The 21151-nt window shown below is 46.5% G+C and overlaps 1 protein-coding gene across 2 annotated transcripts in view; it reads left to right on the top strand.

Annotated features, from left to right (window-relative positions):
• Positions 1-21151, top strand: part of ogfod3 (2-oxoglutarate and iron dependent oxygenase domain containing 3) — a 72923-nt gene that overhangs the window by 776 nt on the left and 50996 nt on the right. For both annotated transcript variants that reach the window (XM_033044003.1, XM_033044002.1), the window contains exons 2-5: positions 3230-3444; positions 7322-7397; positions 10549-10591; positions 18503-18567. In XM_033044003.1, the coding sequence (XP_032899894.1) occupies positions 3230-3444; positions 7322-7397; positions 10549-10591; positions 18503-18567 (399 nt within the window). The remainder of the gene's footprint in view (positions 1-3229; positions 3445-7321; positions 7398-10548; positions 10592-18502; positions 18568-21151) is intronic.

Below are 21151 nucleotides of genomic sequence, written 5' to 3'. Positions count from 1 at the left end.
TAAAAAACACTAAAACTATCAATCAAACTTTGCACTAACTTAACTTTGCGCTAACACTAAAACTACTATCAATCAAACTTTGCGCTATTATTCAAATGTTGCACTATCAATTAAACGTTGCACTAACATTCAAACTGCACGATCATACTTTTCACGAACAATTAAACATGGGGTGGGAAGGTAAAGACAAACACTGAAAGGTGATTTGGAACCAGGTAAGGGAAGGATGGAACCAAATGGGGAGGAGATAGAAAGGTAGGCCAAGGGAGAAGAAACTCAGGTGGGTAGAAGTGTAGGTGATGGGCAGATGGAACCAGGTTGGAGGGAAGATATCAAATTCAAGTAACAAAAAGGCTTGCAGTATCATCCAAAGATCATAGAGGAGCTCTATGATCTTTGGTATCATCAAGGACCCACACCATCCTGGCCACACACTCATCTCCCTGCTACCTTCAGGTAGAAGGTACAGGAGCCTGAAGACTGCAACAACCAGGTTCAGGAATAGCTACTTCCCCACAGCCATCAGGCTATTAAACAACCAATTATCTGTTATTTGCACTTTATCATTTTATTTATTCATGTGTGTAATATTTGTATAATCTTTCCCCTGCACGGAAAACCCGACCTTTTCCCTGTCGGGTCTCCGTTGTCGTTGGGGCTGAGCAACGTGGAGCGGCCTCCAGCAGGAACGACCTGGGGCTCCAGTCACGGAGCTGCGGACTTACCCACCATCGCGGAGCTGGCCGAGTTCGGAGCGGGTGGAGCTGTGGTGGCGCGCTGCTGCGACCCGACCCCCGGAGATTCGGAGGCTCCAACCGCAGGTCCAGTGGACAGTAATATCGGGAGCCCGCGGGTCCCTGCTGGGAGACCGCTTTTCGGGGCTTCTGCAACGGCGACTTCTCCCACCCGAGTTGCGGGGTCGAGGAGTACCTGGAGCGGGACCTTACATCACCGCCCGGCGCGGCTTCAACGGCTGCGGGACTTTGCTAGCGCCCGCCGGGGCTCCAACAACAAGACCCGGAGCGTGGCCTTGCATCGCCCGGCGCGGCGTTAATGGCGGCAGGACAATTGCCATCGCCCACTGGGGGCTTTGACTCTGACATCGTGAGGGGAATGGGGAGTGCAGGGGAGAGATAAGTTTTTGCCTTCCATCACAGCGAGGAGGAGATGCGCTGTGATGGATGTCTGTGTAAATTGTGTTGTGTCTTGGGTCTTTTTTTCTTGTGTGTATGACTGCAGAAACAACATTTCATTTGAGCCTCTATGAGGTTCAAGTGACAAATAAATTGTATTGTATTGTATTGTATTTGTATAATGGTATCTGGACACACTTATTTGTTTTGTAGTAAATGCCTACTATGTTCTGTGTGCTGAAGCAAAGCAAGAATTTCATTGTCCTATTAGGGACACATGACAATAAACTCACTTGAACTTGAATGGAAAAGGTGAACAGAGAGAGAGAAAATGTCGATGCTAAGGGGGGACTGGGACAGGAACACTAGAGGTGGGTTACCTGAAATTGGAAAATTCATTGATCATTCTGTTGGATTGTCAGTTACTCTCAGAGAAGTGAATATGTCGGTACACAAAAAACATCGTAAAAGCAATCTTGTGCTCAATAAAGACCCAAAGTGCTGGAGTAATTCAGCGGGTCAGGCAGCATCTATGGAGAACATGTATCGGTGATGTTTTGGGTCAGGATCCTTCTTCAGATTGAAGAAGGGTCCCGATCTGAAATGTCACAGAACAATGTTCTCCAGAGACGTTGCCTGACCCACAGAGATACTTCAGCACTTTGCGTCTTTTCAGGTAAACCACCATCTGCAGTTCCTTGTGTCTGTCATTGTATGTCATGTTGTTACTTGTGAATACTTGGCCAATAAACTTACATACTTACTTCTTGTGCTCAATATAGTGGAAAATAATAATTGAAAAAAAAATATTCTGAATGCGGATGGTACCAATAACTCCAACATGAAAAGATTGATATTCATGTTTTGTTGGCTACATGTATGGAAATTATTTCTTAAGTATACTTTAGGTCAACTTTATAGAACTATCTACAAGGTTAATAATGGTCTTGTATACTATGAACAATCATATTTTCAACTGATGTCAAGGAAAACATTTCCATTTGTTTCCTTTAAATATCGCTAACGTTGAAAATAAAGATTACAATTATTTTTCCTTGACACAGAGGGTTGTGAATCTGTGGAACTCTCTGCCTCAAAGGGCGGTGGAGGCCTGTTCTCTGGATACGTTCAAGAGAGAGCTTGATAGGGCTCTTAAAGATAGCGGAGTCAGGGGATATGGGGAGAAGGCAGGAACGGGGTACTGATTGTGGATGATGGTATTCCTTAACTATTACCACTGAGCAAACTTGACTGTCTTGACTTGTAATTCCTCACATATACAATATTATTTGAAACGATAAAACTTTATTTATCTCAGGAGGGAAATTGATCTGCCAATAGTCATAAAAGCACAAAATACATGAAATTAAAGTGACGAGTGGAAAGGCTTGGGGGACGTGCAAACATTGGGGGGTGGGGGGGAGTCGGTCTCAGTCTACCCCATGACAGAAGGGGGAGGAGTTGTACAGTATGATAGCCACAGGGAAGAAGGATCCCCTGTGGCGTTCTGTGCTGCATCTTGGTGGAACCAGTCTGTTGCTGAAGGTGCTCCTCAGGTTGACCAATGTGTCATGGAGGGGGTGAGATGTATTGTCCAGGATGCTCCACAGTTTGAGGAGTATCCTCCCCTCCAAGACCACCTCTCATGAATCCAACTCCGCCCCCAGGACGAAGCCAGCTTTCCTGATGAGTTTGTTGAACCTATTGGCATCCGCAGCCTTCGCATTTTCAGTGTTTTGGTATTATTCCTATGAAGAATAATGAACATTTTGTCATTTTGAAAGGGTTAATGTGAAGTTTAATCAAATTATATTACCTTACTTCAAAAGCAATGATACGTTTCCAAATAATTGGCATAAAATTGATATTATAATGTAAGCATTATCTGTTTGGCAATTGCCGAAGCTGTTCATCTGGTACAATGTTAAGTGGAAAGCAATTTGGTATTTTGAGTTGTTTCATCTCTTGAAAAGCAATTTAGTATTTTGTGTTGCTAATAGAATTCATTATGCATATTTGATAATCGTACAGAAACAGGTAATTCCCAAGTTGTCAAACAAATGATTGATAGTTTCATATTTCTATTTTACTTGCAGCATGATAAAGAACAAATCCAAGCGAGCAACCTGGCAGAAGTGGTTCACAGTTGCAGTATCAGTTACACTATCTGTTGTTAGTACGGTTGTACTCTGGGATTATCTGCAGGAGGATGACTTCAAAGAAGTGTTTGCTCGACAGACGGATATCTTGGAAGGAAAGTTTTTCGAAGTACCATGTTCCAAAGATTATGAAAGTAACAAACGATTTGCAGGTCAGTAATTGTTCCTTTTTAAAAATCAATTAATATATGTGCAGAATTAATGTATATGAGTCTGAGCCTTCAGTCTGGCGCCCGTAATGGCCGCCTCGCCAACAGTCTGTCTCGGCCCTTCTCTGTTTTTATTACTTTAAGTATCTTAAAAGTATGTTTTAATGTTTCTTGGCCTGTTTTATGTAGGGGTGCGGAGGGGGGGGGGGAGATCAAGGGAAACTTATTTCAGCCACTTAGCGGAGTGTTCCGATCCGTCCAGACGACGGAGTTTCGATCATCCCAATGCAAGGGCCTCGGACATCGCACCATCAGCAGCGGCGTACTGCGGAGGGTTCAAAGGCCCCGAGCACCGGTGAACAAAGGAGGACTGAACTTTATTGCCTTCCATCACAATGAGGATTGTGGATTCCATTGTGGTGGATGTTTATGTTACATTTTATTTTATGTGGCTGTGTGCATTGTTGCTTTCACTTAGTATGGCTGTATGGTAACTCAAATTTCACTCTACCTTAATTGGTACCGATCCATGTCCTCCAGCGATGCTGTCTGACCCACTGAATTGCACAATATATATGCTGTGTATAAAATCTGTAACCCTATAACTGCATAACCAATAAGTTGCCAAACTGGTAACAATGCAACACACACTGCATTGGTGCCAACAGCATAATGATAGAACTAGAAGATCTTACAACCAAGGGGTTAAATCAGAGATTTCCATTCCTGTCACAACTAGTCGTGAATGGTGATGGCCAATTAAACAGCAAATGAATGGCACAGTGGTGCAGCGGTCGAGTTGTTGGCTCACAGCACCAGAGCGCCGGGTTTGATCCTGGCCTCGAGTGCTGTCTGTGTGGAATTTGCGCATTATCACTGTGACCGCGTGGGCTTAACCCGGGTGTTAACATCCCAAAGTCATGCAAGTTTGTAGGTTAATTGGCTTCTGTAAATTGTCCCTAGTGTGTGGGATAGAGCTTGTGTGTGGGTGATTACTGGTCGGTATGGACTCAGTGGGCCAAAGCGCATGTTTACGCGCTATTTCTCTAAATTACACTAAGCTAATAACTAAGTAATAGCAGCGCATTTGGAAAGCAGTGACAGGATCAGTCAAAGTCAGTATGAATTTACGAAGGTGAAATCATGCATGACTAATCTTCTGGAATTTATTGAGGATGTAACAAGTAAAATGGATAAGGGAGAGCCAGTGGATATGGTCTATCTGGACTTTCAAAAAGTCTTTGACAAGGTCCCACACAAATGTGCAAAATTAGAGCACATGGTATTGGGAGAAGGGTATTGACATGGATAGAGAACTGGTTGGCAGACAGGAAGCAAAGAATGGGAATTAACGGGTCCTTTTCAGAATGGCAGGCAGTGGCTAGTGGGGTGCCGCAAGGCTTAGTGCTGGGACCCCAGTCATTCTAAGCTGTGAGTCAACTGAACTGTGAGTCTGCAAAGTACTTGCAATAAATGAAAGGGAAGGTGCAATGGGACCTGGGTGTCCTTATCCATCAGTCACTGAAAGTAAGCATGCAGGTACAGCAGGCAGTGAAGAAAGCTAATGGAATGTTGGCCTTCATTGTGAGAGGAATTGACTTTAGGAGCCAGGTCAACGTGAATGTGGGCAAACCGGTGAGGAGGGAGCACAAAATCCTGGAGCAGCGCACGAACATGCCACTGGACCTTGGACCTCTGGCAGGGAATGCAGGCTCGAGCCTAGGCCGCAACCTGCTTGCGAAGGCCATGTCATACGAACTTGGCGGCCACCAACGCAGAAGTCGCCCGGATGGAAGGATGAGCCAGCCCGTCAATAGAATCAAACACATGCCGCTACCAACCCGCAGGGACGATAAGGTCGCGGCTGCCCGGTGGAGACATCGCACAGGACCGTCACACCTGCTGGACCGAATGGAACATCGGCAACACCAATCCCGTCACGGCAGTCCGATAGCCTTGCATCTCGTCTCCCTCGCACTGTGTAGCAGCCAGCCCAGAATAGTCCAAACCCGGGGACACGGCCAGCAGAGCACGGACCGCAGGGCGAGACAAAGCATCGGCCAACTGCTTGCCCTCCATGTGCCGAACATCGTGGTAAATTCGGAAACGAACGCCAGGTGCCGCTGCTGACGAGCAGACCGGGGGTCGGACACCTTCGCGAAGGCAAACGTGAGAGGCGTGTGGTCAGTAAATGCCGTAAACGTCCTGCCCTCCAGGAAATACCGGAAATGCCGGACCGCCAAATAAAGAGCCAGAAGCTCACGGTCGAATGCACTGTAGTTCCGCTCAGGAGGGCGTAGGTGCCGGCTGAAGAAAGCAAGCGGTTGCCAACGACCGTCGATAAACTGCTCCGGGAACCCTCCGACAGCAGTATCCGAAGCGTCAACGGTGAGGGTGGTGGGATCAGCGGCCCACGGGTGCACCAGCAATGTGGCATTGGCTAGGACTTCCTTGGCACCATCGAAAGCGGCCTCGGTCTCGGCGTCCCATATGAGATCCCGCGGCTTACCGGCCAGGCACTGGAACAAAGGCCGCATGATCCGAGCCACCGCAGGTACAAAACGATGGTAAAAGTTCACCATCTCCACAAACTCCTTCAGCCCCTTGACGGTGAGCGGCCGAGGGAACTGCCAAATCACCTCCACCTTGCTGGGAAGAGGGGTGGCGCCCTGTGGGGTAAAAAGGTGCCCAAGGAAGGAAATGGAGCTGAGACCGAACTGGCACTTTCCGGCGTTAATGACCAGGCCGTGAATCCGGAGCTGCTGTAACTGCACGCGAAGGTGCTCACAGCCGTTGGCGACCAGAATGTCATCGAGGTACACGAAAACAAAGTCCAAACTGCGAGCAACCATGTCCATTAGGCGCTGAAAAGCCTGCGCAGCGTTTTTATGTCCGAAAGGCATTCACAGCCACTGAAACAGGCCGATCGGAGTAATGATGGCACATCGTCGGGGTAGACGGGAATCTGATGGTAGCCGTGCACCAGATCGACCTTGGAGAATATGGTAACAGTATCCAAGTGGGCCGTGAAGTCCTGGAGGTGCGGGACTGCGTAGTAATTGGCGGTTGTGACGGTATTCAGGTGGAGATAATCCCCACATGGCCACCACCCGGCGGACGGCTTGGGAATCATATGCAGTGGGGAAGCCCAAGGGCTGTCGGAGCGCTGCACGATCCCCATGTCCTCCAACATCTGGAACTCCTCTCTCGCTAAACGCAACTTGTCGGGTGTGAGCTTGTGCGCCCCTGCATGCAGTGGAGGGCCAGCGGAGAGGATGTGATGCACCACTCCATGTTTAGGTGTGTCTGAGTGAAATCGTGGAGTCAGGATCTCCGGGAACTCTGTCAGGATCGGAGCATATGCCCCCACCGACGTCAGATGTGGATCTGAGCTGCGGATCGGGGAAAAACGTTGGGATCGACGGGTAACAATAATAGCTCCAGTTACTCGGAGGAGCTCTGACTCACTAACACACCCTAAAAAGCCTGCGAGCGAACCCCCGCGGTCTCGTGACGGAACCGACCAATGATGAGGGTTCTGACCTCCCCACCCCACCACTAGGTGCCGCTACAACTATTCAAAGTATCGTTGAATCATTGTGCTTATTCAATTGGCAGGTGCAAGTGCGGTTAGAATTATGGAGTTTTTCTTGTTTAGGAAAGAACTGCAGATGCTGGTTTAAACCGAAGATAGACACAAAATGCCAGAGTAACTCAGCGGGACAGACTGCCTGTTACCCCAGCATTTTGTGTCCATCTTGAGTTTTTCTTGTTGTTGAATTATCAAACTGAGAAGTTTCCCTGTCTATGTTGTATCATCAAAGTTTGTCTTTAGATCTTTTGTTTTAAGTGTTTTGTCTTTTTTTTAAATTTTTAATAGGTTGTACTCCAACAAAATGCGGCAGAGCGGTGCAAGACACAGTGGTTAATCGAGAGGAAGCTTTGAAGATGCTACGGTACTGCTGTTATCTTTTAAAAATCAATAATACCTCAATAAATAAGATGGAGAAAAAACAGACTGCAATACCTGGTTATTTGTTATTTGTTAGCTTAAATATATTTGGCTTGAAGGGAAAAAGAGGGTCAAGAGTGTTTTATTGTCATATGTCTCAGACAGAACAATTAAATTCTTACTTGCGGCAGCACAACAGAATATGTAAACATAATACTCTGTAAATAATATAATGAACGAGAAGTTCAGTGTGTGTGTATGTGTACACACACACACACACACACACACACACACACACACACACACACACACTGAACTTTAATTAGGCAAGGCAACTTTAATTAGGCAACCCAGCTTTAGCATTTCCAAACCAAAGGCAACACAGCTTTAGCATTTCCAAACCAAAGGTAACACAGCTTTAGCATTTCCAAACCAAAGGCAACACAGCTTTGGTATTTCCAAATTATATTTTCAAACCACATTAAGGGCACTGACAGGTCGGTAAAACCACTCACAGTTTAGTAGACATGTGTTCAGTGTTATTCACAGCTCAGACTGAGAGACGTGACCCACTCGCTCCCCCATCTTGCAGAGACTGACTGAGGCACTCAACAATTCCGGGTTTTATAGTCCCTCCGGAAGGGACGTGTCCTTCAGGAGAGAGAATCTTTAACATTTTTTAAAGACTAATAATTCTTTTATTTTTAATCGATGGGAAAAATCCTCTTGTCCTGCGCAGCGGAGGGGGCCTCTGAGTAGGATGGCCAAAAATCACAGCCGTAAGTGGCAGCGTTTTTTCTAAAATCAATATACAGAACAACAGGAAGTGGTCAAGATCAGACTTTTAGTAATATAGATAAACTGACAGCTGTAGGAAAAAAGCTGTTCCTGAACCTAGACGTTATAGTTTTCAGGCTCCGGTGGCAGGAATGTAATGAGAGTGTGGCCAGGGCGGTGTGGGTCTCTGATGATGCTGGCTGCCTTTTTGAGGCAACGACTCCTGTAAATCCCATCAATGGTGGGGAGGTCAGAACCTGTGATGGACAGGGCAATGTTCACCACTTTTTGCAATCTTCTTTGCTCCTGGGAGTACAGGTACAATCAATCATGTCAAATTTAGAATACCATGCATTAGGAGCGTGAAGAGTTAACAAAACAAATATGTATTATGTATTATGTCAGTAATTGGAAATAGAGGACTGAATTAACTTACCCTATTCTCCAACTTAAAGTGCACTTGCTCCTATTAGTCCCGCTCTGCTTGGTAGGCTGCTGAACTCAGCACTTTAATGGACGACTGCACATTCCTATCTAGCTACATTGTTTAGTGTTGTTTAGTTTAGAGATACATCGCGGTAACAGGCCCTTCAGCCCACCAAGTCCGTGCTGACCAGCGATTCCCGCGCACTAACACGCTACACACTCTAGGGACAATTTTACATTTATACCAAAGCCGATTAACCTACAAAATTGTACGTCTTTGGAGTGTGGGTGGAAACCGAAGATTTCTGAGAAAACCCACGCGGTCACGGGGAGAACGTACAAACTCCGTTCAGACAGCACCCGTAGTTGGGATCGAACCCGGGTCTCTGGCGCTGTAAGGCAGCAACTCCACCACTGCGCCATCGTGCCGCCCTAAAAACCGTGAATATTTTGGAGATTTAATGAAGTTGGGCAATGAAGGTTAATTTGGATTGGTTTGAGGTGTATCTTGGAAAGTCAAACCATGGTACGGGGTCCACCATCGATTGTCCAGCAACTGGTGGTCCGGCATCTCCTTTAATCCGGACAAATTACAAGAGCACACATGAAGTTCCCTCTCGAAAATGTAGTGCCTAGGCCGGGTGAGGTGGCTGATCCTGACCTCATCGGGACTTTTGCGGCCGATCGGCAGTTCGAACCTGCCCCCTGCATCCGGGGCTCTGGAGGGGACGGACAGACAACGTTTCAAGTTGGGACCTTCCCTCAGCCAAGTCTGAAGAAAAGTCTAGACGTGAGACAGCACCTGTCCACTCTCTCCACAGATGTTGCCTATAGAGATACAGCATGGAACCAGCCCTTTGGCCCACCGAGTTCACGGTGAACATCCATCACCCATGTTATCCCACATTTGCATCCTACACACTAGGGGCAATTTACAGAAGCCAATTAACTAACAAACCTGCACGACTTTGGTATGTGGGAGGAAACCCATGCAGTTACAGGGAGAACGTGCAAACTATGTACAATTGCACCCGAAGTCAGGATTAAACCCGGGTCACTGGGGCTGTAAGAAAGCTCTTTGCTGTTATTGCGAGCATTAACCTAATCTGTGTGAGGTTTCTCCAGTGTAGAGACGACTACATCGTGAGCATTGAACGTTGCACACTAAATTGGAACAACTGCAAGTGAATACACGGGGTGGCACAGCGGCTAAATGTGACGTTTAGGCCGGGTTAAGTGGCCGATCTCGACCACATCGGGAATTCCACGTCGATTGGCGGGTCGAATTTGCCCCCTGTAGCCAGGGCTCAGGAACTCCAGCTGGACCGGAGCCGGCAGATCCGTTCCCATAGCCGACTTCCAAGGTCGACTTTGCAGGCTAGTATCTCAGTGGCTCGGCGGCCTAGGCAGACCGTTTTGGTACCGTTCGATTCCTATGGAGGCCTTGACCTTTGTTTGTCCCAACAAAAAGGATAATCCCAAAAGCCTCTGGAACCAAAGGTAACCAAGATGACTCATCTATACTGGTCCCAGTTGGCCCGTATCCTAAACCTTTCCGATCCCTGCAACTGCCCACATGTCTAAATGGTTATGTTGTACCTGCCTCAACTACTTCCTTGTTCCACCACCCTCTGGGTGAAAAAAGTTGCTCCTCAGGTTCCTATTAAATCTTTCCCCTCTCACTGTTGTGCTCAATATTTCACTGTTGTTGTTTTGTACTATATTTGTTCATGTAATCTAACATTTTGTTTGCAAAAAGAAAGTTCACAACATGTCACTAAAAAGATTTGACAAAGAAGCACTAGATTCATACAAATTAAAATGTTAATGTTTACTTTGACTCAATTAAATGAGGTAAGGCCCACTTAAACTGAGCTGTAGTAACATGTGGCAAATGAAATGTGGATCTAAATGATACCTTCCCCGTTTCAAACTTTACTTTTTATTTGCAGCATAGCAAAGAGAGGCCTATCGCTGGGTGGCTCGGATGGTGGGGTAAGTGGCTCAATGTTATGAACTTTCATACTTAAATAGCAAACTTTTTTTAAAGTTTCTATTCGTGGGGGAAGTCTAGAACTAGATGTCATAGCCTCAGAATTAAAGGTGGTTCTTTATGCGGGATAGTTTTCTAAACCAACATGTAGAGGAACCGACGAGAGAGCAGGCTATTCTAGATTGGGTATTGAGTAATCATAGAATCATAGAATCATAGAAAGTAGGTGCGAGAGTAGACCACCAGGTCCGTCGAGCCCGCACCGCCATTCACTCATGGCTGAACACTAAACAGACACACTTACCCACAAACAGTAGACACAAGACACAGAACACAAGACACTACCCTCCCCTTTATACCGCTATCACCCCTCTCCACCCCAAGAACCGCGTGATCTCCTGGGGGAGGCAAAAAACCGGATAAAAACCCAGGTCCAATTCGGGAAAAAAATCCGGGAAATTCCTCTCCGACCCCAATCCAGGCGATCGACACTTGTCCAGGAGATCACTCAGGTCTACTATACTAACCATACCTAGGTCCATATCCCTGCCCTCTCCCCGTAGCCCCTTATCCCCTTGGCAGCTAAAAAACCATCTATTTTTGACTTAAATATATTTAACGTTTCTGCTTCCACTGCTCCCTGGGGCAGTGAATTCCACAAACTAACCACCCTCTGGGTGAAGAAGTTCTTCCTCATCTCAGTTTTAAAAGAGCCCCCCCTCACTCTGCAACTATGTCCCCTAGTTCTAGCCTCCCCGATCATTGGGAACATCCTCGGTGCATCCACCCGATCAAGGCCCCTCACGATCTTATACGTTTCAATGAGATCGCCTCTCATTCTTCTAAACTCCAAAGAGTAGAGTCCCAGCTTACTTAACCTTTCCTCATATGTCAATCCCCTCATTGCAGGAATTAATCTTGTAAACCTTCGCTGCACTGCCTCCAGGGCTAGTACATCCTTTCTTAAGTATGGACCCCAGAACTGTACACAGTATTCCAAATGTGGTCTCACTAATACCGTGTACAGCTGCAGCAAGACCTCCGTGTTTTTATACTCAATCCCCCTAGCAATAAAGGCCAAAACTCCATTGGCCTTCCTGACTGCTTGCTGCACCTGCATACTGACTTTTAGTGATTCATGTACTAATACCCCTAGATCCCTTTGCGTTGCATTACAACGCAGCTCCTCCTCATTTAGAAAATAACTTGCCCTATCATTTTTTTCCCCAAAGTGAATGACTTCACATTTATTAGTATTAAATTTCATCTGCCAAGTTGTTGCCCACTCACCTAGCTTATCTATATCCTTTTGCAGACTCTTCCTATCCTCCTCATCCCCTACTTTCCCTCCCATTTTCGTATCGTCCGCAAATTTTGATATATTACACTTGGTTCCCTCCTCCAAATCATTTATATAAATTGTGAACAACTGTGGTCCCAGCACCGACCCTTGCGGAACCCCGCTAGTTACCGGTTGCCATCCCGAGTATGAACCATTTATCCCCACTCTCTGCTTCCTATTCGTTAGCCAATCCTCTACCCATGCTAATATATTACCCCCAATCCCACAATTTTTTATTTTTAGCAACAGTCTCTTATGTGGCACCTTGTCAAAAGCCTTTTGGAAGTCCAAGTATACCACATCCACCGGTTCCCCTTTATCCACTCGGCTTGTTACTTCCTCAAAGAATTCGAGCAGATTCGTTAAACACGACTTCCCCTTCACAAAACCATGCTGGTTCTGTCTGATGAAGTCATGTTTATCCAAGTGGCCCGTTAGTGATTCTTTAATAATTGTCTCCAACATTTTACCCACCACCGATGTTAGACTAACCGGTCTATAGTTACCCGCCTTCTGTTTACTTCCTTTTTTAAATATAGGTGTTACATTGGCCATTTTCCAATCCACTGGGACCGTTCCTGCCTCCAGGGAGTTTTGGAAAATTATCACCAATGCATCCACAATCCCCACTGCTATCTCCCTCAAGACCCTTGGATGTAATCCATCAGGTCCAGGGGATTTATCCTCCTTCAGTCCCATTAATTTCCCTAATACCACCTCCTTGGTGATCTTAATAGTATTTAGCTCCTCCACTCCTACCGCCTCCTGTTTATCCAGCGTTGGAATATTTTTTGTGTCTTCTATGGTGAAGACCGATACAAAATACTCGTTTAATGCCTTTGCCATTTCCATGTTCCCCACCAACAACTCTCCAGTCTCACCCTCCAATGGACCAACGTTCACCTTAACCACCCTTTTTCTTCTTATATAGCTATAAAAACTCTTACTATTAGTTTTTATGTTGTTCGCTAAATTCCTTTCATAGCCTACTTTCCCCGTCTTAATTAATCTCTTAGTTACTTTCTGCTGACCTTTAAATGCTTCCCAATCCTCTACCCTCCCACTACCTCTGGCTACCTTGTATGCCCTTGCCTTCAGCCGAATACTATCCTTTATAACTTTACTGAGCCATGGCTGACTGTTCTTACCCTTACCCCTTTTTTTCTTCATAGGAATAAATTTATCTTGAAGGTTATACAGAAGACCTTTAAACGTACACCACTGCTCATGTACCGTCTGATTCTTGAGTCTGCTATCCCAGTCAACTTTGATCAGCTCAGTCCTCATACCTTCATAATCCCCCTTATTTAGACTAAGCACCCTAGCCTGAGTTTCAACCTGCTCCCCTTCTATCTGAATATGGAATTCGACCATATTGTGGTCACTTGTTCCCAACGAGTCCCTAACTATGACATTTTTAATTAATCCTGCTTCATTACACAGGACCAGATCTAAGATTGCCTCCCCACTTGTCGGTTCCGTGACATACTGCTCTAGGAACCCGTCTCTAATACATTCTATAAACTCTTCCTCTAGTCTACCCTGCCCAGTTTGGTCTGCCCAATTAATATGAAAATTGAAGTCCCCCATGATTACAGCAGTTCCCTTTTTACATGCGTCAACTATTTGCAGATTTATGTTCTGACTAACAGCGTCACAGCTATTTGGAGGTCTATAAATTACACCCACCAGTGTTTTTTTCCCTTTGTTATTCTCTATCTGTACCCAAGCTGTTTCACTATCCTGATCCTTCAACGCAATATCCTTCCTCTCCATTGCCGTTATTCCCTCCCTTATTAAAAGGGCCACCCCTCCTCCCTTTCTTTCCTGTCTATCTTTTCTAATTGTCGAGTACCCCTCTATATTTAACTCCCAGTCCTGATCCCCTTGCAGCCATGTCTCCGTAATGGCCACGATATCATAACTAAATATACTTAATTGCACCGTTAATTCATTTATCTTATTTTGAATACTCCGCGCATTTAGATAAAGCACTTTCAGATGATTCTTACTACCCTTCCTTTCCGTTTTTGCCCCTTTTACATCTAGAGCTTTATCTTCACACATTCTGGATCCTCCTGTCACATTTTGATTTTCCGCTTCCCTAGCCTCCCTTAGCTCACCGTACCCTTACTAAATCACTGTACCTTTAACCAGAAAGCAGAAATGCTAACCTGAGGTTGCACCCAATCAGCTGCCTCCTCTAGTCTGCTCCCACCAATCAGCGGCTTCCCCAGAAACCCTCCCTATGGAGTATGGAACGTTACGGGATTTGGTAAGCTCTGACCCTCCACCGCTGTCTCCAACGGTCCTGGGTCTCTGTGAGAACAAGCCCCGTGCCCGATTCAAGCCCTCACCGCTCTGACCCTCCACCGCTGTCTCCAACGGTCCTGGGTCTCTGTGAGAACAAGCCCCGTGCCCGATTCAAGCCCTCACCGCTCTGACCCTCCACCGCTGTCTCCAACGGTCCTGGGTCTCTGTGAGAACAAGCCCCGTGCCCGATTCAAGCCCTCACCGCTCTGACCCTCCACCGCTGTCTCCAACGGTCCTGGGTCTCTGTGAGAACAAGCCCCGTGCCCGATTCAAGCCCTCACCGCTCTGACCCTCCACCGCTGTCTCCAACGGTCCTGGGTCTCTGTGAGAACAAGCCCCGTGCCCGATTCAAGCCCTCACTGCTCTGACCCTCCACCGCTGTCTCCAACGGTCCTGGGTCTCTGTGAGAACAAGCCCCGTGCCCGATTCAAGCCCTCACCGCTCTGACCCTCCACCGCTGTCTCCAACGGTCCTGGGTCTCTGTGAGAACAAGCCCCGTGCCCGATTCAAGCCCTCACCGCTCTGACCCTCCACCGCTGTCTCCAACGGTCCTGGGTCTCTGTGAGAACAAGCCCCGTGCCCGATTCAAGCCCTCACCGCTCTGACCCTCCACCGCTGTCTCCAACGGTCCTGGGTCTCTGTGAGAACAAGCCCCGTGCCCGATTCAAGCCCTCACCGCTCTGACCCTCCACCGCTGTCTCCAACGGTCCTGGGTCTCTGTGAGAACAAGCCCCGTGCCCGATTCAAGCCCTCACCGCTCTGACCCTCCACCGCTGTCTCCAACGGTCCTGGGTCTCTGTGAGAACAAGCCCCGTGCCCGATTCAAGCCCTCACCGCTCTGACCCTCCACCGCTGTCTCCAACGGTCCTGGGTCTCTGTGAGAACAAGCCCCGTGCCCGATTCAAGCCCTCACCGCTCTGACCCTCCACCGCTGTCTCCAACAGTCCTGGGTCTCTGTGAGAACAAGCCCCGTGCCCGATTCAAGCCCTCACCGCTCTGACCCTCCACCGCTGTCTCCAACGGTCCTGGGTCTCTGTGAGAACAAGCCCCGTGCCCGATTCAAGCCCTCACCGCTCTGACCCTCCACCGCTGTCTCCAACGGTCCTGGGTCTCTGTGAGAACAAGCCCCGTGCCTGATTCAAGCCCTCACCGCTCTGACCCTCCACCGCTGTCTCCAACGGTCCTGGGTCTCTGTGAGAACAAGCCCCGTGCCCGATTCAAGCCCTCACCGCTCTGACCCTCCACCGCTGTCTCCAACGGTCCTGGGTCTCCGAGGAAGGGTTAGTTAGCAGTCTTGTTGTGCGTGGCCCCTTGGGCAAGAGTGACCATAATATGGTTGAGTTCTTCATTAGGATGGAGAGTGACATTGTTAATTCAGAAACAAGGGTCCTGAATTAAAGAAAGGTAACTTTGAGGGTATGAGACGTGAATTGGCCAAGATAGACTGGCAATTGATTCTTAATGGGTTGACGGTGGATATGCAATGGAAGGCATTTAAAGACTGCATGGATGAACTACAACAATTGTTCATCCCAGTTTGGCAAAAAAATAAATCAGGGAAGGTAGTGCATCCGTGGATAACAAGGAAAATCAGGCATAGTATCAAAACAAAAGATGAAGCGTACAAATTAGCCAGAAAAAGCAGCCTACCAGAGAACTGGGAGAAATTCAGAGTCCAGCAGAGAAGGACAAAGGGCTTAATTAGGAAAGGGAAAATAGATTATGAAAGAAAACTGGCAGGGAACATAAAAACTGACTGCAAAAGCTTTTATAGATATGTGAAGAGAAAAAGATTAGTTAAAACAAATGTAGGATCCTTGCAGTCAGAAACGGGTGAATTGATCATGGGGAACAAGGACATGGCAGATCAATTGAATAACTACTTTGGTTCTGTCTTCACTAAGGAAGACATAAATAATCTGCCGGAAATAGCAGGGGACCGGGGGTCAAATAAGATGGAGGAACTGAGTGAAATCCAGGTTAGCCGGGAAGTGGTGTTAGGTAAATTGAATGGAGTAAAGGCCAATAAATCCCCAGGGCCAGATAGGCTGCATCTCAGAGTACTTAAGGAAGTAGCCCCAGAAATAGTGGATGCATTAGTGATAATCTTTCAAAACTCTTTAGATTCTGGAGTAGTTCCTGAGGATTGGAGGGTAGCTAATGTAACCCCACTTTTTAAAAAGGGAGGGAGAGAGAAAACGGGGAATTACAGACCTGTTAGTCTAATGTCGGTAGTGGGGAAACTGATAGAATCAGTTATTAAAGATGGGATAGCAGCACATTTGGAAAGTGGTGAAATCATTGGACAAAGTCAGCATGGATTTATGAAAGGTAAATCATGTCTGACGAATCTTATAGAATTTTTCGAGGATGTAACTAGTAGAGTGGATAAGGGAGAACCAGTGGATGTGTTATATCTAGACTTTCAGAAGGCTTTCAACAAGGTTCCACATAAGAGATTAATATACAAACTTAAAGCACACGGTATTGGGGGTTCAGTATTGATGTGGATAGAGAACTGGCTGGCAGACAGGAAGCAAAGAGTAGGAGTAAACGGGTCCTTTTCACAATGGCAGGCAGTGACTAGTGGGGTACCGCAAGGCTCAGTGCTGGGACCCCAGCTATTTACGATATATATTAATGATTTGGACGAGGGAATTCAATGCAACATCTCCAAATTTGCGGATGACACGAAGCTGGAGGGCAGTGTTAGCTGTGAGGAGGATGCTAGAAGGCTGCAAGGTGACTTGTATAGGCTGGGTGAGTGGGCAAATGCATGGCAGATGCAGTATAATATGGATAAATGTGAGGTTATCCACTTTGGTGGCAAAAACAGGAAAGTAGACTATTATCTGAATGGTGGCCGATTAGGAAAGGGGGAGATGCAAAGAGACCTGGGTGTCATGGTACACCAGTCATTGAAAGTAGGCATGCAGGTGCGGCAGGCAGTGAAGAAGGCGAATGGTATGTTAGCATTCATAGCAAAAGGATTTGAGTATAGGAGCAGGGAGGTTCTACTGCAGTTGTACAGGGTCCTGGTGAGACCACACCTGGAGTAAGGCGTACAGTTTTGGTCTCCTAATCTGAGGAAGGACATTCTTGCCATAGAGGGAGTACAGAGAAGGTTCACCAGACTGATTCCTGGGATGTCAGGACTTTCATATGAAGAAAGACTGGATAGACTCGGTTTGTATTCGCTAGAATTTAGAAGATTGAGGGGGGATCTTATAGAAACTTATAAAATTCTTAAGGGGTTGGACAGGCTAGATGCAGGAAGATTGTTCCCGATGTTGGGGAAGTCCAGAACAAGGGGTCACAGTTTAAGGATAAGGGGGAAATCTTTTAGGACCGAGATGAGGAAAACATTTTTCACACAGAGAGTGGTGAATCTCTGGATTTCTCTGCCGCAGAAGGTAGTTGAGGCCAGTTCATTGGCTATATTTAAGAGGGAGTTAGATGTGGCCCTTGTGGCTAAAGGGATCAGGGGGTATGGAGAGAAGGCAGGTACAGGATACTGAGGTGGATGATCAGCCATGATCCTATTGAATGGCGGTGCAGGCTCGAAGGGCCGAATGGCCTACTCCTGCACCTATTTTCTATGTTTCTATGTCTATGTTTCTATGACCTTATGACCTTCTGTATGAGTACTGTGTTTACAGGCCTGTTCTGCTGCTATAAGTAAGAATATCATTGGTCTGCGATTGGTGCAAATGGCAATGAACCATTCTTGAATTCAGTTTGCTGCTTAAAAGAACCAATTAGCTTGTGCACAGTTTCTGAGCAAACGCAGTGATTTCCTGATACAGTTGGTTGCTGCGAATCAATCTGATTGCTTTTTTTTTTGGTCATGTTTTATCTGACTGAGGAAGTGAAGCAGTGGAACTTTAGTCCACTATTCCAATCAGCAAGAAGAGAAACCGCTGAAACTGTGCAGCAGATTATATGTCATTTGTGGAGCAAAACTGTGCAAAACCTTTTCAGTGTGAAGTGTTAACCTCCAGACCTGCTGGGTTTTACAACAGTTTCTCTCCACGTTGTTGAATTCCTTACCTGCTGCTTTTTGCTGATTGTTTATGGCAATGAAGCTGCTTGATTCTAACACGAAACCCTCATCCATTTGCTTAATTTTATTTAAAATATAAAGCAATTCAATTTTATATTGCAAAACATTACGAAAATGATGGTAGTTTCGCAGTGGGACAAGTGTTGTATTGCACGTGGCAATCATTAATTTGTTGAATTCTCTCTCTATTCACAGGCCTCCATTCTTGATCTGCACTCGGGTGCTCTCTCCATGGGGAAACAGTTTGTCAATATCTATAGGTAAGACATGGTTTTCCACAGTTTGGACTTTCTTAAACAGTTTTAGAGATACAGCGTGGAAACAGGCCGACCGAGTCCACGCCGACCAGCGATCCCTGTACACCAACACTATGCAACACACCAGGCACAGGGAGAACGTACAAACTCCGCACAGACAGCACCCGTAGTCAGGATCGAACCTGGGTCTCTGTCATTGTAAGGCAGCAACTTTACCGCTGCACCACCCTAAATGTTCTTCATGGCCTGGGATCTTACAAATTATTTGAATGAAGAATACCTCATAGAGGAAGGAACCTTATCACCCCCATCTGTTTGGACTGGAGTTATGATGATGATGATACTTTATTATCACATGTACCTAGGTACAGTGAAATACTTTGTTTTGCATACAATTCAGTAAAACCATACTATAGATAAGCACAATCGTAGATAGGCATGAAAGTGCAACGTTTGTGATGCAATAGTCGACTTCACCGAGACTTTACACAAAGCCGCCATGTTTCTGGTTCTACAGAATACAGTCTTATCTTGACAATGATCCTCTCCTCCATCCACTGACCTAGACTGCAAATCTATGCCTTTTATTTCCTCTCTTCATTTGGGGAGTGCAGTTTATATGTAAAGATTTTCTGCCATTATTATGTTTTTGTGCCAGCATTGACTTGTTCATTGGCATCCCTAAAATTCAGCCACATTCAAGTAAAAATAATAAGCTATGGGCAGAAGATAGAGACAAAATGCTGGAGTAATTCAGTGGGTCGGGCAGCATCTCAAGGAATAAGGAATAGGTGACGTTTCGGGTCGAGACCCTTCTTCAGACGGAGAGGAGAAACTTAAGGTATGGCTCTCATCTTGACAGCCAGAAGGGGGACTACGTGAGGATGCTGTTCATAGACTACAGTTTAGCCTTCAACACGATAGTCCCCACCAGACTGGCCGAGAAGCTACTGGAATTAGGGCTCAACACCCCCCTGTGTGCCTGGCCCTGGACATTCTCACCGCCAGGCCCCAGGTAGTCAAGATGGGAAGAAATACATCGAAGTCCCTCACCCTGAGCACAGGATCGCCCCAGGGTTGTGTCCTCAGCCCCCTATTGTACTCCCTGTACACACATGACTGTGTGGCTAGGTTCAGCTCCAATTCAATAATCAAGTTTGCTGATGACACTGTGGTGGTGGGCCTGATCTCAGACAACGATGAGAAAGCCTACTGGGAGGAGGTGGCTGATCTGGCACTATGGTGTCAGGACAACAGCCTCCTCTTGAACATCAAAAAAACTAAGGAGCTGATCGTGGACTTTAGGAGGGCACATCATCCGAGGACGTACACTCCATTGAGGATAAATGGGGATACTGTGGATATGGTGAGCTGTTTTAAATATCTGGGAGTCCACATCTCTGAGGATATGACATGGACATCACACGCCGCAGCACTCGTGAGTAAGGCAAGGCAGCGCCTTTACCACCTCAGGCAATTGAGGAAATTCAGAGTGTCTCCGAGGATCCTCCAGTGGTTCTACTCAGTGGCTGTGGAAAGCATCTTGTCCGGAAATATTACAATCTGGTTTGGGAATTGCTCTGCCCAGGACAAGAAGGCTCTGCAGAGAGTAGTGCGTTAGACCGAACGCACTATGGGAACTTCACTCGCCCCCTTGCAGGAACTATACATCAGAAGGTGCAACTCCAGAGCCAACAAGATCATGGGAGACCCCTTCCACCCTAGCAACGGACTGTTCCAGCTGCTACGGTCAGGCAAACGCCTCCGTTGCCATGCTGTGAGAACGGAGAGGTTGAGAAGGAGTTTCTTCCCAGAGGCCCAGAAACTCCTATTTCACCAGGGACTAACTTTACTGTTCCACTCTACTGCTTTTTTTTAAATTGCTGTTTTTTTTCCATTTTTCCTTCCACCCACAATATTTAATATGTAAAAGAATATGTGATTCTGTTCCATTCTGTTTGTAGTTTGTTTGGTTGTTTGTTTGTTTGTCTTTTTGCACAAAGTCCGCGAGCATTGCCACTTTTCATTTCACTGCACATCTCGTATGTGTATGTGACGAATAAACTTGACTTGACATGAGATTCAGAACAAATCGGAGCCAATACATGACCAAGGAAAAGTGGAGCCCACAATGGTCCATTGTTGACTGTGGAAGGGATGATAACAAAAGGATACAAACAGTGAAACTAGCAGGACAACTAGGGTGGGTGAGGGACGGAGAAAGAGTGAATGCAAGGGATACTTGAAATTAGAGAAATCAAATTCATACCGCTGGGTTGTAAGCTGCCCAAGTGGAAAAAAGGTGCAGTTTCTCCAGTTTGCATGTGACCTCACTCTGACAGTGGAGAAGGTATAGGCAGGGTTGATCATCAGGATATAGTTCAAGGTGTCAATCAGGGATTTAGACCTGGCCAATGCCATTTTGGAGCCCCACAATCCAGTCTTTGTCTCTTCCTGACTTTGAAGATAGACTCAAAATGCTGCAGTAACTCAGCGGGACAGGCAGCATCTCTGGAGAGAAGGCATGGGTTACGTTTCAGATCGAGACTCTTCTACGGACTGATGTCAGGGAGTGGGATAAGTGTAT

The sequence above is a fragment of the Amblyraja radiata genome, chromosome 26, assembly GCF_010909765.2.
Source record: "Amblyraja radiata isolate CabotCenter1 chromosome 26, sAmbRad1.1.pri, whole genome shotgun sequence".
Classification (NCBI taxonomy): Eukaryota; Metazoa; Chordata; class Chondrichthyes; order Rajiformes; family Rajidae; genus Amblyraja; species Amblyraja radiata.
The sequence above is the reverse complement of the archived record's forward strand: the minus strand, read 5'-3'. Positions and strand labels throughout refer to the sequence as shown.